Raw genomic sequence first — 16,799 nt, forward strand, 5'->3', positions numbered from 1 at the left:
GCAAGGGAAACAAACCATCCATGCAATCACAGAACAGGACAGTATAAATGAAATCCTTGCAAGGAAAACAAAACATCCATGCAGTCACAGGTCAGGACAATATAAATTATATCCTTGCGAGGAAAACAAACAATACATGCACTCTCAGGACATGGTTTTATAATCTTTATCCTAGAGAGGGAAATGCAGCAAAAAGAGCATTTTTTCTAGGGTCTTTACAATGGAACTCAATGAAAATTTTCAGCTTTATTAAAAGAATAAATGAGATAAGAAATATTATGAAACAGATCCACATTATTGGTACACTGAAAGTGAAGATGAAAGACAGAGGAAGTAATGGCGTTTTAGTAGAAAAGAACAAAAGTATATCAACCAGCTGCAGTTATATAATCATAAAAAAATAGCATCAACAATCGCTCAATAAGGAGACAAAAGCTTTTAAAGTATTAATGGCACAAATAAATACTGTAAGCTTACATAAAACTATTGAAATCGATTATAAAAACAAATATTTCGTCAAGTAGAATTGTTGCAGGTAAATCTTGTTAATTCTCACATATTATTAATATCACAAATGACCTAGAACACTCAACTCATACTAAATTAATAGTGGCTAATACAAGATATACGTTGCAGTAATTTCTAGTTAGTTGACACAAACATACACAAAGAGGCAAAACACCTCGGACGAATGATGTAACGTGTAGACACCCATGCAAGTGTTGATTAGAAATCGGGCAGAATGCTGTTGTTGTGATCATTGCAAGGCTCAATCTTTTTGACGAGGTCATTGAAGGCCTTCCACACTACCTTATGTTGGAAACACACCGTGCCCCCGGGACGCTTCATCTGCGGTTCCTGTCAACATTTAAGGATTTTGTGACATTTTTTACATAAGAAGGAAGTAGACATCCACATTTACCATATACTGTGCCATCCAATGCCTATGTCCTTATACAACATTTATTAAAACTTAAATCAGCGCCATTTGACCCTTGTTTAATAACAGTTTCAGAATCATTTACTTTTCACACTTCAGTTTAAAATTGTGTTAGATAATGTGTTAAATTGTGATTTAATTCTTCATTAACTCAAATTAATTAATTTCAGAAAACAGTTTGTTTTGATAGTGTTTTCCCATGCTGCCCTACCTGACTGTAATATGCACTACCTGCCTGGCATGTGTCCTATCTGTCTGAACTATGATTTACCTGGCTTACTTATGCTTTACCTGACTGAAGTTTGCCCTACCTAACTGACCTATGCATTTTTTGAGTGAGCTTCCCCCCCCCCTCCCGACTGACGTATGACCTATCTGACTGAACTATGTCCTTCCTGGCTGACCTATATCCTACCTTGTTGACCAACGCCTCTCTGACTGACCTATGTCTTACCTGGCTGACCTATGTCCGACGTGGCTGACCTATGTCTTAACTGGCTGACCAATGTCCTATTGATTGACCTATACCCTACCTAATCAACCTTGTTTTATCTAACTGACCTTTTTCCTAACTGACTGACCTATTTCCTACCTGACTTACATATTTCCTACCTTGCTGACCTATGCCATATATGTATGATCTATGACCTGTCCGACTGACTAATGCCCAATCTGACAAATTTAGGGCACACTGAACAAAACCACTGATAAAATGTGGTATGTTAATGTGACTTACTGGCATCTGACCTTTATCCAACTAATTGACTTATTTTACGTCCAGCTGACTATTGAAACACCTGATCAACCTATGCCAAACGTTACTGAATTTAATCACACCGGACACATATGACATGCCCGACTGACACAATAATGTCAAATGCCACCTGTGACTGACCTATGTTACCTGTGACCTACCGACATAAAGTGCAACATTTGACACACCTGTCTGTTGATGTCCCCAATGCAGACCCAGGCAAGTTTGCTGGAATCGGTTATGGCCCACTTTGAATGATCCTGGGTCGAAGTAAACTCGTAACCTATTGCATCAAACCCCATAGCGACTATGTTCATCACCTGAATATGGAAAAACATTAAAATCCTTACTAGAGATATTTCTAAAAAAATTGCCCTATGAGCACTGATTTGTCATTAACATCGTATAAATATATTGCGCGATGTACTAAAAATACATGCATTCACAATGACCGAGACCTTGACCAACCGACCCACAAAACACAGTCGAATCTACCAAAAGATACACCATAAAGTACTTTGAGACTGTGTTGCAAAAAATACGTTTAACGGGATGTAACGTCTTTTCAGGGCCACAATATACAGCTCAATCTAATATCTCAATTAAAAGTAATTCAAACGTGTGTCTTTTGTTTTGATTAATATTTATAAAATGTCTGTGGTTTTGTTTGTGAAAATGAACATGGTCAAATTATACATTATACCTCAAACAACTTAAAACATATATCCGGCCCCCATGATGGTTGACTTCAACTTTAGTGGAGTGATGTAGTTAGAGGTAGGGACATGGGTATTGCACCTGATATGTTTTCTTAATGTACCGAACACATGTTGCAATTATTTTTTAAAATCCGTCTGTGCATGATAAACTTATAGCCCTGACACGCCCACTTATACTGTATATGCATACATGCATTAAACTATGTGTATGACCTTGAAATTTGAGGTAGATTCGTGGGAATTCCATATGCCACATCACCTTTATGTACTTAATATTTGCGCTAATAACTCTCTGTATGCATGTCAAAGTTACAGTTCGGAAACGAACAACTATACTGCATATGCATGTATGCAGCATTCACTAATGATACATATGTAAGTGTGGCCTTGACCTTTGAGATAGGGACGCGAGTATTGCAAGCGATATATCGCCTTTATGTACCGAACACATAGGTCATATAATTTTAAAATCCCTTCCTGATTGTAAAAGGTACAGCCCGGACACGACCAACTATCCTTTTTTATACATATATGCAGCCTCGATAATGATAAACCTGTGAGTGTGACCTTGACATTTGAGGTAGGGAAGTTGGTCTTGCACGCGACACATCGTCTTTATGTACCGAACACATGTGCCAAGAAATTTTATAATTCCTTCTGCTTGACAAAGATTCATCCCGGGCACGATAAACTATACTATATGTGCATATATGAAGCATTCCATAACGATTAAGCTCCAAGTGTGACCTTAAACGCAACACGTAATCCTTATTATCAAACACCAGTGCGTATTTGCTTTGTCATTGAAGGCAGTGATAATCAGGCTGCAGCTAATTGTAAAAGACTTGGATTAATTGTCCACATGTTATTTTATAAGCTTGGCAAATTTAAATTTGATTGGTGAAAAGTATTAAAAATTCATTTTGGCTAACTTGTACCAAACGAATTAACCAGTTTTATACAGTTGGCAAGGCCCATCGTATATCAAATTCCCTCACCTTGTATGCCCCGTTACATCTGGAGTCCATTTTTCCTTTCCCATTCTGCCAGGTCTGCACGCGCAGCGAGTCCTTAAAAGACGGAGCCAGCCAGTCAGCATACAAGTCTGAAAATATAGAGAAAAATCTGCACTTAGTTTGGAGTTTCAATGATCGTTATAAATGCATTAGATTGTCATAAGGATATTAAATGTAACACCAAAATCACTATTTCCATCAACACTTTCTTATATGGAAAATGTTTGCATATTCTCAATGTATCAATTAAAGCTGAAATTAAAAAGTTTTGTAAAATCTATTATTAAATATCTTAAGTTAAGAAGTGCTTTCAAATAACTTGCTTCCTAACTAATTAGTTGTTTAATATCAAACCTGATTCCATCATAATTCATTGAGAACACAGATTGTTGCTGAGGTAATTTAGAATCAGTACACATGGTAGAGTTAACAATTTGCTTAAACAGTTCTATAAATATCATTAAACCAAACAGTAAGAAACATTTTTCATTATAATGAATATAATTCAGACAATAAGACCGCCTCCTCACCTTTTCCCCACTCCGAGTATTTTGCAAAAGAGGTGAACGTGACTCCGGCCAATGAGACGAGTTTTGTTTGACGATACCAGGGCGGATCATTAACATGTTTTCCTTTTAGGGCAGTCTTAAAATCTCCATACTTGTCAGCAAATTCTTTAGGCAGGTTTTTATCATAAATCAATGGCCAGTTATATTGAAGTTGTTTTCCTAGAAACACATCATATAATGTATATTATCATTATTGTGCACACAAACAACTGACAATTGTCATCTATTAGTGTATAATGACATCAAGAAAACAAAATAATGCAGGGAAAGCAAAATGAACTTACCGTAAATGTCTCATAAGATGCGCATGCCCTAATAGACGAGCAGTTTTTTAGAAGGGTTTATTTCCTGATCGTGCGACTTGAACAATTCCTAACTTTTAACAAACTCAATTTGTTCCCATAAAAAGCATAAAATTGGCGCCATTTGTTTAAAGCGGATGTCATGTATATAACCCCATATCCTATCGTATACTTTAGGTTACCGACACCTACGTCGAGCGAAACATTCCTCATTCATGCCGAAAGCTGTTTGAAGATAAATTGAAGCCAAGTGTTCAGTGGACCAGCGGTTACTGCTCGCTGAGTAATTAGTCACAGGCTATCGACTCCACCAACAGTCTAGGTTATGGGTAATAGTGACAAACATTGTCAGAATTTCATATTTATGAGTCTATATATGAATAGTTATCGAATTTAGCGGACTAAAAGAAGTTTGCTGAATAAAGAAGTTTGCTGAATGCGAAAAAAATGGTTCTTATTTAGCGCACCGGATTCTAGAAAAAGACACGCACTAGGCGGGTCTGATAGGACATCGGTTATATAATAAACAAAGAAAAATATTTTAAAGTGACACTCTTATTCAAAATCAATACAGACACGTGCATAACAAACATAAATTTTGAGTGATACATATTCAACTACTTAATCAATAATGCATTTATGGAAACTATTAATTACTGATAACAAGATTGTAACCGTGTATTTAATAGCTGAAAACGCAATTTTTTTTTAAATGATTTGTGATTGCTAAAAGATTTACTGTAAAAATACCATGTTTTCTGCAACTTTCTTTCAAATAATACTCGGTATCCTTCATAAGAACCATTGTTTTCGACATTTATTCATCCCTTATAGTACATAAATATCAAAACAATTGTAGTATTTGTGGTAAATCTTATTTCGGAGTAAGAGTGCATCTTTAAATGTACATTATGTAATCTTTTTTTAGAACATATGTCATATGATTGTATATGTACAATTATTTAATTCTTTCAGGAAAATAAAGCAGTGTAAACATGTTTTTGCTATAAATGATGAATGATAAAAGGTTTAAAAAGTTAATAAACACTACTTTAAGGTTTAAAACTTAAATCGTAATCATAACACTTACCAATTTCATTGAGGTTTTTACTGGTTGCCATGGAAATACATAGGAAAGACTGGGCGTATTTTGTATTTTGGTAGCTGTAGCCATCGTTACGCACAGGAGGGAATTTAGGCGTGCTCTGAACCAACCAGAAGCCTGTTTCCTTATCAAACCCTAGCACTCCTGAAATAGTACTTGTACACATTATTCCCATTCGGATTATTTTAAAAGTCATGTGACCCACTGACCAAGTCTGAAAAACTTGTGTTTAAATAATAATGACAAAACATTTCAGTCTGGCAAAAAGCTTAACTCGTTTGCAAACATACATTTAAGTTCTATTCATCAAAATATGTTTTTGCCGAAGTAAAACATCTTATGATACACAAAGAAGTCATGATGCAAATCCCTAGCTCTAGTTAGTGGTAGGCCTGTTTCGTTTTTGATGTCTTTCATTTTTTTACACAAAACATCTCGATTCAAATATTATACAGGCAACAAAGATTCCAATTAGAAGCTTTGAAATGCGACGAACCCTGGTTTTAATTTTGGAAAAACAGGAAATTTGTGAAAATTAAAGCATGGAGTATCGCAATACATGGAACGACCTTGACATTTGCCCCATAATGCAATACTTAAGTAATTGGCTTCATAAACTATCTAACTAACAATCTCAATCACTAAGTCGTCACTAGATGTTGCTCATTATTAGGTTATTGAGTGGAAAAAAACAACTTTCTATTTTGAAAGTCTTTGACCTACATGAACCCGTACAAAAATCGCAGTCCCCAGGTATATTGTGATTTAAGATTCGAACGGAGCACTACCAGTATGTACACAATATTCCTAATTAGTCTTGAGCAGAAACAATGTTCCTATTTATAGTGCCAGTAACCTTTCGACCCAACAAACCCAACTTAAATTTAATGATCCAACACTATACATCATTCCTAAGTAATGTTTCTGATCTGAAGCGGTTTTTTTCTATTTTAAACACTGGAAACCTTGACCTCGCCAACCATAAATTCAATCTATGATATTTATATACTAGTGCCTCCTATACAACACGTTTCATAATTCTTAACTAACATGATTAAGCAAAAACTGTCAGTGACCTTGACTGCACTGTCCCCACTTCAACTCCGAGGTTCATTTCGACGTGAGCTTTATATACACCATGTTTCACCACTAAATACCATTCAAAGGTTTTTGAGAGTAAACGAAAACACATCACATATTATTCTTTTCAGGAGCATGATGCATCATAAGTTTCATCCTTACTTAAGTTAAGCAAAAATATTTACGCGCACCCAGAAACCCAGCCGCCCTTCACCATCATCACTATAAATTTTGCGTTGAATTGCGTTTATTCACACAACATTTTCAAAATATCAATGTAAATTTATGAACTATCATTTAACTGTATAGGTAAACACATATCGCCTACCTTTTGTGTGACCACGTGCTGTATTAGGCACGTTGTCTACACTCAATGTCTTTGGCATTTCATCGTTATACATGGCGTACGCTATACCACTTGTATTCTGAAGTTCGGAAATCAAACGCAAATGTTGCAGATACAAAAAATCTACATAAAATAATAACAAATCATCGTAAAACAACGTCCCAGCAATCGTTCATATCCGTTCAAAGTTTGTTTTAGGTTTTTGACAACATTTTTTTAAAATTCTCTGTTTACATAAAATAAAAATAAAAAATGGATATAACTTCACTGCAAAATATCCATGAGTAACATACCTGAACTTCACATTGTTATCTAGTAATATTCAAAATTACAACTAATGTCTTTCAAATTATTTTAAATAATGTCTTGAACAAAAATTGCTGTTCAAATGAACAAGGTTAGCTAATTTTGCAGCAAAGGATCCAAGAGTAATTATTTTGCATAACTGTACATTTTAGCATCTACATGTATATAATTATGTTCCAAGTTTTAATCAAATCCTGCTGCCTTCAAGTAGATTCCGTGCTTTGCTCCGGAAAAAATGTATGAAGAAAAGGAAGAGAAATTTAAAAAGAAAACGGGAGATAATTGTGAAAATAAGTGCCCCGAAATAAAACTTTGCTATCTATCAAAGGTCAAAGCGCAAATCAATTCCTGCCAGTATTGTCCTAGTTATGCTGCTCTGTGCATCATTAAAAGCGTTGCTTTAGCAAAGAAGCATTTCCTTCGCTCAAGTTGTGTTTTTTTTAAAAGATTCGCCAAATGTGTTCACGTAGTTTGTCTCAGTAAGAAGCTTTGCATACAAACTACGTTTTTTATTGTAAAGGTTCGCCTTTTGACAACAAAACTAAAGCTAAAGCTGCATCTTCTTGAAAAAGCTTCGTTTTAAAAAGGCTGCGTCTCTTCATCAAAATCTTTATATTTTCCCGGCTTGTGTTTGCCAATACTTATAGAAAAAGACGAAGTTTTAAAAAGACGAAGCTTTTTTGTAAATAAAAATGATTTAAGGATTCCTGTCATTAATACAAATTGAATTTAACCATTTAGCATTGCAGAGGAATAAAAAATGCCTTTTAGGTTAGAAAAAAAAGTTCAGTAATTAATGGTGTGTCTTCTGTCAGCTTCTACTAGACACTGTCATAAACTTGACTTATATTGATCTTCTTGTGGTTTTTGTAACATAGAATGTTAAATTTAAATGAGCTACAATTCTAGTTACTGGTTATGAAAAAAAACCTGGGTTTGACAAGAAACAAAAAAATCTTAAGAATTGCACAACTGTAGAAAGGTCTTCAAAATCGTATTTTGAAAATGGAAACAGATTTTCAAACTTTTGTCAGAGACGAAAAAAACTTTTTTTTGTAATTTATGCAATGCAATATGATATTGATTATCATGAGAAAATTGATTGAATAACTTCAAAATAAAAATTTCTAGATGTTTGCTGTTTTTCAAACCCCAATATTACTTGCTTTACAAAGCCTTATTAGCTTACTGTTACTCTAAAGTTATATAAAAAAAAATATTCAGGTCATGATTATGGTTAAAAGGATTGCACTTTCCATCATTGCCATATATCATTAATTTCAAGTTTCATTTCAATTTCCATTTCCAAAAAAACATCAGATTAACAGGAGATTTGACTCCAGGGACATAAATTTGAATAATTTTGGTTAAGGGCCATTACATGAAACGACATACCAAACATAAAAGATCTGGGATTTGCGGTTTCAGGGGAGATGTCCAAATACATTTCTTTATAAATATATAAAAAAACTATATAGAAAATCTGAGATCACTTGAGCGGGGCCATTTTTCACCACAGGGACATAACTTGAACCATCTTGGTAAAGGGTCAATTTATAAGACTACATATCAAATATTAAGTGTCTGGATTGTGCAACTGCGGTGAAGATTTACAAAGATATTACTATATAAAAATATATATCATATGAGACACCTGGTGAGCCGCAAATTTTGTCCCCAGAGACATAATTTTGGTTAAGGAACATTTCAGTAAAATTATTTTGAAATCTGGCTAACGGTTTCTGAGATGCAGATTTCCTAACAAAATACATTTGGCAACCATATATCTGCACGTTTCCATTTGAATTTAACGAATATGAAAGAGGACAATCCAAGGAGCCTTAATTCCTGTGAAATTCGGTTTGCAATTTGCCTAGTAGTTTAGGAAGAAAAGTTGTTTGAAGAAAAATGTTGACAACAACGGACTGTCCCCTGCTCATGTAGAATTTCACTAGTTGTCTCATGTATTGCAAAACTAATGTTTATCGAGCAATTGAAAGAGATGCATAAAGCCACATTATTGCATGTTTGGCAAAATATGGACTAACAAAAGTATTTTTATGGACACACAATGGACTTGAAAACGGTCAGTTTGTAGTGATGGTGTGGCAGATTGGTTCATGGCAGTCAAAATGGTGTTGAATGAGCTCTTGCTTGACTAAAGTAGAGACCGTCTTAGGCTTGTTTGATAATTAGTGGGCTTAACTTTAACCACAATCGGGATAAAGAGAGCTGCTTGGGACCTACTAAGTCTACAAAAGGACAATTTGGAATTGCACCCTAACCGGGTTTAAGACACTGTGTGTAGTTATAAAAACTCATTTTGGCTTTCTAAACACTGATTAGACCTGGGGGAAATGTTTTGGGGTTGTTTGGTACTAGAATATCAAGGTAAAACACTGGATGAACTTTGAAATGGATGGGCTTACATGAATCAACAAAAAATATTTTATAAGGATATTGTTAAACACTGGATGCGCTACAGTAGGGACACTGTATGACTTTTAATATGGGGAAAAAGATGAAATATAATTAATACTGTTAAGTGAATTAATTTATGTTATAAATATGACTTTTCAAATAAAATGAGGGAATAAGTAATAACGCTGTCAATATTGATCACATTCGCATTTTGACATTCAAATGAGTTTGACCTTTATTTTGAAATGATTAGTTTTGTGTGTCAACATGAAGTACATTTTTAAAACAGTTATTATTTGTTCATTAAGGTATGTGGTTGCGTTTATATAGGTCTCGTGGATAAACTTGCAACTGGGTGTGTTTGGACGCGTTAATACGGTAATTGAGAACATTAAATAGTTTTAATAAAATGCAAATTGTTTGTGTTGAAAAGAACATAAGACATACTGATGGAGCTAATATTACTAAAGTATGATATCAATATTTGTATTTAATACCAATCGGTAATCACTCGGCGAGATTACGTTGTCACTAGTGGATCAAATGTAAACTTGGATGATTGTAGGAGGGTGGGGGCGCGCAAAAATCGTCCGTGTTTACATTTAATTTCAGTTTAGGAGAAAAAAACAAAATGCACAATTTCGGACAGTAAATAGACCTGTAAAAACACCTTCCCAACATTTAAACCAAAAGAAATATGGTTTTGAGAGGAAGGCTCAAGTCAAAAGGTCACGCCCCTAACCTTCGTTCTCACATCAAAACCTTGATCCGCTCCTGGTGGCAGTAATTTTAGAAAGAGGAAAAATAAATCTGACTTCATAAAACAAAACAATCGCTCACCTGAGTGAAAGTTTCAAACCTTTGTTACCACTAGATAATATTACACACCAAATATCTTTGCTCCAGGCCTTTCGGTTTCAGACAACAAAATACTTTTTAACTTTTTCAAGTGTTTCCTTTATATCTATATGCAACACAGGTGACTCTCGAGGCGGGCCAATTTTGAACCCAGGGACATTTAACAACCGAGAACCATTTGACAGAGCTACACATCAAATACCTTATATTTGTTTTCAAAACTGTGCACATGGTCACAAATTCATTGCTGTAAGTTAATCAATAAGAAAGTAGGTAACAAAGTCAGAGTCAAGGTCATCCAAAGACAACATTGATATTTGAGCTTCGTAGGTGAGCTAAACATAAAAAGGGGGAGATAACTGTGTAACAAAGTTCCCCAAAGTTTAAATTATTGCACAACTTCACACTGCAATCCATGTTCCAAGTTTAAATCGATTCCTCCAGCGAGTTTCCGAGTTCTACTTGGTTGGAGAATAATAATAAGAAAAAAGAATAAAAATACTGACAAAACCACATTGTTTCCCTTTTATAAATGGGAAGTCATAATTTCCATATTTTACCATTTTAAGGTTGTATATCTCTGAGAGTGTGTAGTATATGGCCTGATTGCGAGGTTTGTCGAGGGTTCCTTTCGCCAGCCTACAGCTGGGTTTATCACTGTCCATGTACATCAGGGAATATGCCGAAACTTTCTTGGCTGAATTTGGCAGCTTGTATCCTATATACCTAAAAAGCAAAAGAAAAAAATATATTATTTCTCCTATGGGGCAATTTGATAATTATTTATCAACGTAAATTGTACCTCAATCATAATGAAAATTGTATAAAAAAGGAATTAATGAAAATAAAATGCGGATACAGTTTAAATAAAATCTAAACAGATAACTGTCATACTAAGTCTGATTATATATTCACTTCTGCAATCATTAGTTAACACACGACCACGTTATTTTTTTCATACACAGTCTGCAGTAGACACCTTTATAAGAAGGCCGAGGGTAGCGATGATGGCAAGGTGCACTATACCCGCTCTGGGCCTACGACCCCTTCCAAAATGTCCATGACTTTCAGACTCCCTAATGTCTCGTCCTACGGCAGCCTTTTTTCAGGCAGAGTGTATTGACCGTCTGCCATCATACTCGAAGTCTGTATGCCTCATGTTTGTTCATTCTATCATCACATTCACAGTCTATATGCCTCATGTGTGTTCATTCTACCATCAGATTCACAGTCTGTATGCCTCATGTGTGTTCATTCTACCATCAGATTCACAGTCTGTAGGCCTCATGTGTGTTCATTCTACCATCAGATTCACAGTCTGTAGGCCTCATGTGTGTTCATTCTACCATCAGATTCACAGTCTGTAGGCTTCATGAGGGTTCATTCTACCATCAGATTCACAGTCTGTAGGCCTCATGTGGGTTCATTCTATCATCAGATTCACAGTCTGTAGACCTCATGTGTGTTCATTCTACCATCAGATTCACAGTCTGTAGATTTCATGTGTGTTTATTCTACCATCAGATTCACAGTCTGTAAGCCTCATGTGTGTTCATTCTACCATCAGATTCACAGTCTGTAGATTTCATGTGTGTTTATTCTACCATCAGATTCACAGTCTGTAAGCCTCATGAGGGTTTATTCTACCATCAGATTCACAATCCGTATGCCTCATGTGGGTTCATTCTACCATCAGATTCACAGTCTGTAGGCCTCATGTGGGTTCATTTTACCATCAGACTCACAGTCTGTAGGCCTCATGTGTGTTTATTGTGCCATCAGACTCACAAGTTAAACGCCTCATGTGTGCTCATTCTGTCATCAGACTCACAGGCTGTAGGCCTCATGTGTGTTCATTCTACCATCAGACTCACAAGCTGTAGGCCTCATGTGTGTTCATTTCGCAATCAGACTCACAGTCTGTAGGTCTCATGTGTGTTCATTCTGCCATCGGACTCACAGTCTGTAGGCCTCATGTGTGCTCATTTTGCCATCAGACTCACAGTCTGTAGGTCTCTTTTGTGTTCATTCCTCCATCAGACTCACAGTCTGGAGGTCACAGGCTATTCATTTTGCCATCAGACTCACAATCTATATGTCAAAGGCTATTCATTCTACCATCAGACTTACAGTCGGAAGGTCACAGGCGTGTTCAGTCTGACTTCAGACTCACAGTCTGTAGGTCGCAGGCTATTCATTCTGCCATCAGACTCACATTCTATATGTCACAGGCTATTCAGTCTGCCATCAGACTTACAGTCGGAAGGTCACAGGCGTGATCTGTCCGACACCAGACTCACAATCTGTAGGTCACAGGCGTGCTCATTCTGCCATCAGCTCACAGTCTGTAGGTCACAGGCGTGCTCATTCTGTCATCAGAATCACAGTCTGTATGTCACAGGCGTGGTCATTCTGCCATCAGACTCGCAGTCTGTAGGTCACAGGCGTGGTCATTCTGTCATCAGACGCACAGTCTATAGGTCACATGCGTACTGATTCTATCATTAGACTCACAGTATGTAGGTCACATGCGTTATCATGATGTCATCAGACTCACAGTCTGTAGGTCACAGGCGCGCTTATGCTGCTATCAGACTCACAGTCTGTCTGTAGGTCACAGGTGCGCCCATTCTACCATCAGACTCACAGTCTGAAGGTCACAGGCGCAATCATGCTGCCATCAGACTTACAGTCGGAAGGTCACAGGCGTGCTCATTCTGTCATCAGACGCACAGTCTGTAGGTCACAGAGGCGCTCATTCTGCCATCAGACTCACAGTAGGTCACAGGCGTGCTCATTCTGCCATCAGACGCACAGTCTTGGGGTCACAGGCGTGCTCAATCTGCCATCAGACTCACAGTCTGTAGGTCACATGCGTGCTCATTCTGCCCTCAGACTCACAGTCTGTATGTCACAGGCGTGCTCATTCTGTCATCAGACTCACAGTCTGTAGGTCACAGGCGTGCTCGTTCTGCTATCAGAATCACAGCATGTAGGTCACAGACGCGCTCATTCTGTCATAAGATTCACAATCTGTAGGATACAGGCGTGCTTATTCTGCAATCAGACGTACAGTATGTAGGTCACAGGCGTGCTCATTATGTCATCAGAATCACAGTCTAAAGGTCACAGGCGTGCTCATTCTGTCATCAGACTCACAGTCTGTAGGTCACAGGTGTGCTCATTCTGCCATCAGACGCACATTATGTAGGTCATTGACGTGCTCATTCTGTCATCAAGCTCACAGTCTGTAGGCCACATGCGTGCTCATTCTGCCTTCAGACTCACATCTGTAGGTCACAGGCGCGCATATGCTGCCATCAGATTCACAGTCTGTCTGTAGGTCACAGGCGCGCCCATTCTACCATCAGACTCACAGTCTGAAGGTCACAGGCGCAATCATGCTGCCATCAGACTTACAGTCGGAAGGTCACAGGCGTGCTTATTCTGTCATAAGACGCACAGTCTGTAGGTCACAGACCCGCTCATTCTGTCATTAGACTCACAGTAGGTCACAGGCGTGCTCATTCTGCCATCAGACGCACAGTCTGGGGGTCACAGGTGTGCTCATTCTGCCATCAGACTCACAGTCTGTAGGTCACATGCGTGCTCATTCTGCCATCAGACTCACAGTCTGTATGTCACAGACGTGTTCATTCTGTCATCAGACTCACAGTCTGTAGGTCACAGGCGTGCTCGTTCTGCTATTAGAATCACAGTATGTAGGTCCAGGCGTGCTTATTCTGCCATCAGACTCACAATCTGTAGGTCATAGACGCGCTCATTCTGTCATAAGACTCACAATCTGTAGGATACAGGCGTGCTTATTCTGCAATCAGACGTACGTCTGTAGGTCACAGGCGTGCTCATTATGTCATCAGACTCACAGTCTGTAGGTCACAGGCGTGCTCATTCTGTCATAAGACTCACAGTCTGTAGGTCACAGGCGTGCTCATTCTGTCATAAGACTCACAGTCTGTAGGTCACAGGCGTACTCATTCTGCCATCAGACTCACAGTCTGTAGGTCACAGGCGCCATCATGCTGCCATCAGACTCACAATATGTAGGCTACATGCGTGCTTATTCTGCTATCAGCTCACAATATGAAGGCTGATGGACGGATAGACGGTCTGTTTACTACATGCTGACCTAAGCATAATAAAAAGTAACCCGTAGATATACGATATAAGCATTCATCATGTTTATCATTTATTTGCTTCTGTAGTGTCTAAAGGATGATCTGAACTACACCACGCATGCAAACATCATTGACAACAGATCCAAGCGTATCACAATTTTTAATTCGCGCAAGATTTAGCATGAGTTATATAGGTTGTTTAATTTTAATAAATGCATGCGATGACAAATCTTATTTCAACGTTTAAGATTTTCAAACAAAATCTTTCAAACTATAGCGTATGTGTCCTAGTCGTTATTTTCCCCCAGCAGTAAAACATACATCTACAACCTTAATCTTTATAATGAACGCGACATTTCAAATTGCATTTTTATTTACTCCCAGTATTCGGACACCCAGACCTCCAGTCTTGACACCCCTCCACCACCCTAACCCACCACACGGCTGCACATGATCATGCGCTAAACAATTTTTGAAATATATTTGTGAAAATGATTACATATTTTTGTGAACGTTTAAAAGGGAAAATAAATAGAGGATACAAACAGTTCAAAATTTGAACAATGGTATAAAATTCTATTTATGTTTGAACAGTTGTTTTCGTCTGTAATTTGTTTGGTATGAAAACAAATGTTCGAACATTCAGCTTCAAGATCAAGAAAACGTTAGAAAAACGGGATAACCGGTAATAAACGGTAAGTTGTTAACTTCCAAATATATCTTTATTTAAACTTATATTACATTTCTTTAAATCTTAAATATATTTGACAATATGTTCTGGTTCAAAGTGAAATATTCTGTTTTGATCAAGGGGAAATAACTACAAAGGAGTTAAAACGTAGTTCTGAAAGTTGATATTTTAACTTCTTATTTTGCAGTGAAAATATCAAATTGATATTTTCACTGTTGTTATTTCACTGATAAGACTCCATATTTAATGAAAGAAATTTAGATATGCAAGTAAAAACAAAAGAAGAAGAAGATATAAAAAAAATGAAACTAGAACAGAATTGGATGTGTAATTGTTGCTGAGCGTATACATTTAAACTTGGTCAAGACCTTATGCCTATAAACACTGTCACTAAGTTTAAACCCGATTGCATAAAATTAAGTAAGAAAATGTCTGCACAAGTCATAAAGCAACTATATTTTACTGTAAAATGGGCGTAACTCTGGAAATGCTATGGCGTTTACTTCACAAATGAACTTGGTAAAGGCACTATGTCCACAATCACTGTCACTAATTTTAATCCAGATTGAGTAATACTCAAGAAAATGTCAACACAAATAATAAAACAACTAAATTTAATATTGAATGTGGGCATAACCCGTGAGATACTGAGGCGATTTACCCACGACCGAACTTTGCCAAGACATTGAAAGTCATAGCCTTTAGCCTTAAAATCAATCTTGTTCAAATAATAAACTTCCTGTAAAATTCTAAAAATAGAAATGAAATGAATTGTAATGCAACTGACCTAATGGACTTTTGATAATGCCCTGCATGTCTTAATCTTACTCGCCAACAGGATAACCTTAAATGCCTTCCTGTCGTCAAAGAATGATGCCAATTTAAGATAAGAATACTGATGCATAAGTCGGCGCGATAAAATTAGTAAAAAATGCGTGTAGATCACCAACAAGAAGTAGTTATTTACTGCAATGACTATACATGTTAATTATACAAATGTTCGAAATAAAATATCGTTGCTGACACCAGTCAAGTAATTGCCTGCATTGAGCGACGATCAAATCGTTTATCATGTTGATTTTAAGTTAATTCTCATTAATTTAAATTAAAGTAAAATTAGAGATAAACTCACCAGTCAACAGGTTTGTTTTCGTTAGAGAGACATCTCAAAGCCTCAGTCCCATATGACAAGGTTAATATAATATAAAAACTGCTGAAGAATGTTGATGCGTTCTTCCTGCTCACCGCCATCTTGTCAAATGCGGAAGAAAAATCGCATTGTCTCGTCATAACTAAGATACGAAGGTATCCAATTAAAAAAGGTCGTGTAAATTTTGCTTTATACGGTTATACTAGGTTATCTGACCATGTGATGTTTATACAGCCAGTTGGTCACGTGACCGCGAAAACGGACTACTTATATATATTTTTATTATTGTATGTACATGTATATGCATGAAGACATGGACCTAGGTCCGTGATAAAGTAAATTCAATAATAAACATTATCTAACTGTGTTTTTTAGTCAAATTGCACCTTTCTTGTACCTATTC

General features: G+C 36.8%; 1 protein-coding gene across 2 annotated transcripts; it reads right to left on the bottom strand.

The window, feature by feature from the left end:
• Positions 1-233: 233 nt before the first annotated feature.
• Positions 234-16,618, bottom strand: LOC128205322 (plancitoxin-1-like). 2 transcript variants are annotated; one of them, XM_052906857.1, is made up of 8 exons: positions 16,379-16,618; positions 10,977-11,142; positions 6,814-6,910; positions 5,391-5,549; positions 3,960-4,157; positions 3,412-3,518; positions 1,883-2,014; positions 234-858 (listed from the first exon to the last, which is right to left on the bottom strand). In XM_052906857.1, the coding sequence occupies exons 1-8, from the start codon at positions 16,534-16,536 to the stop codon at positions 727-729; spliced, it is 1,149 nt and encodes a 382-aa protein (XP_052762817.1). In that variant the 5' UTR covers positions 16,537-16,618; the 3' UTR covers positions 234-726. The 2 variants fall into 2 exon arrangements, with proteins under 2 accessions (XP_052762817.1, XP_052762823.1); XM_052906863.1 differs by lacking the exon at positions 16,379-16,618 and adding an exon at positions 16,034-16,170.
• Between the last annotated feature and the right edge of the window lie 181 nt (positions 16,619-16,799).

The sequence above is a fragment of the Mya arenaria genome, chromosome 2 (assembly GCF_026914265.1).
Source record: "Mya arenaria isolate MELC-2E11 chromosome 2, ASM2691426v1".
Lineage (NCBI taxonomy): Eukaryota > Metazoa > Mollusca > Bivalvia > Myida > Myidae > Mya > Mya arenaria.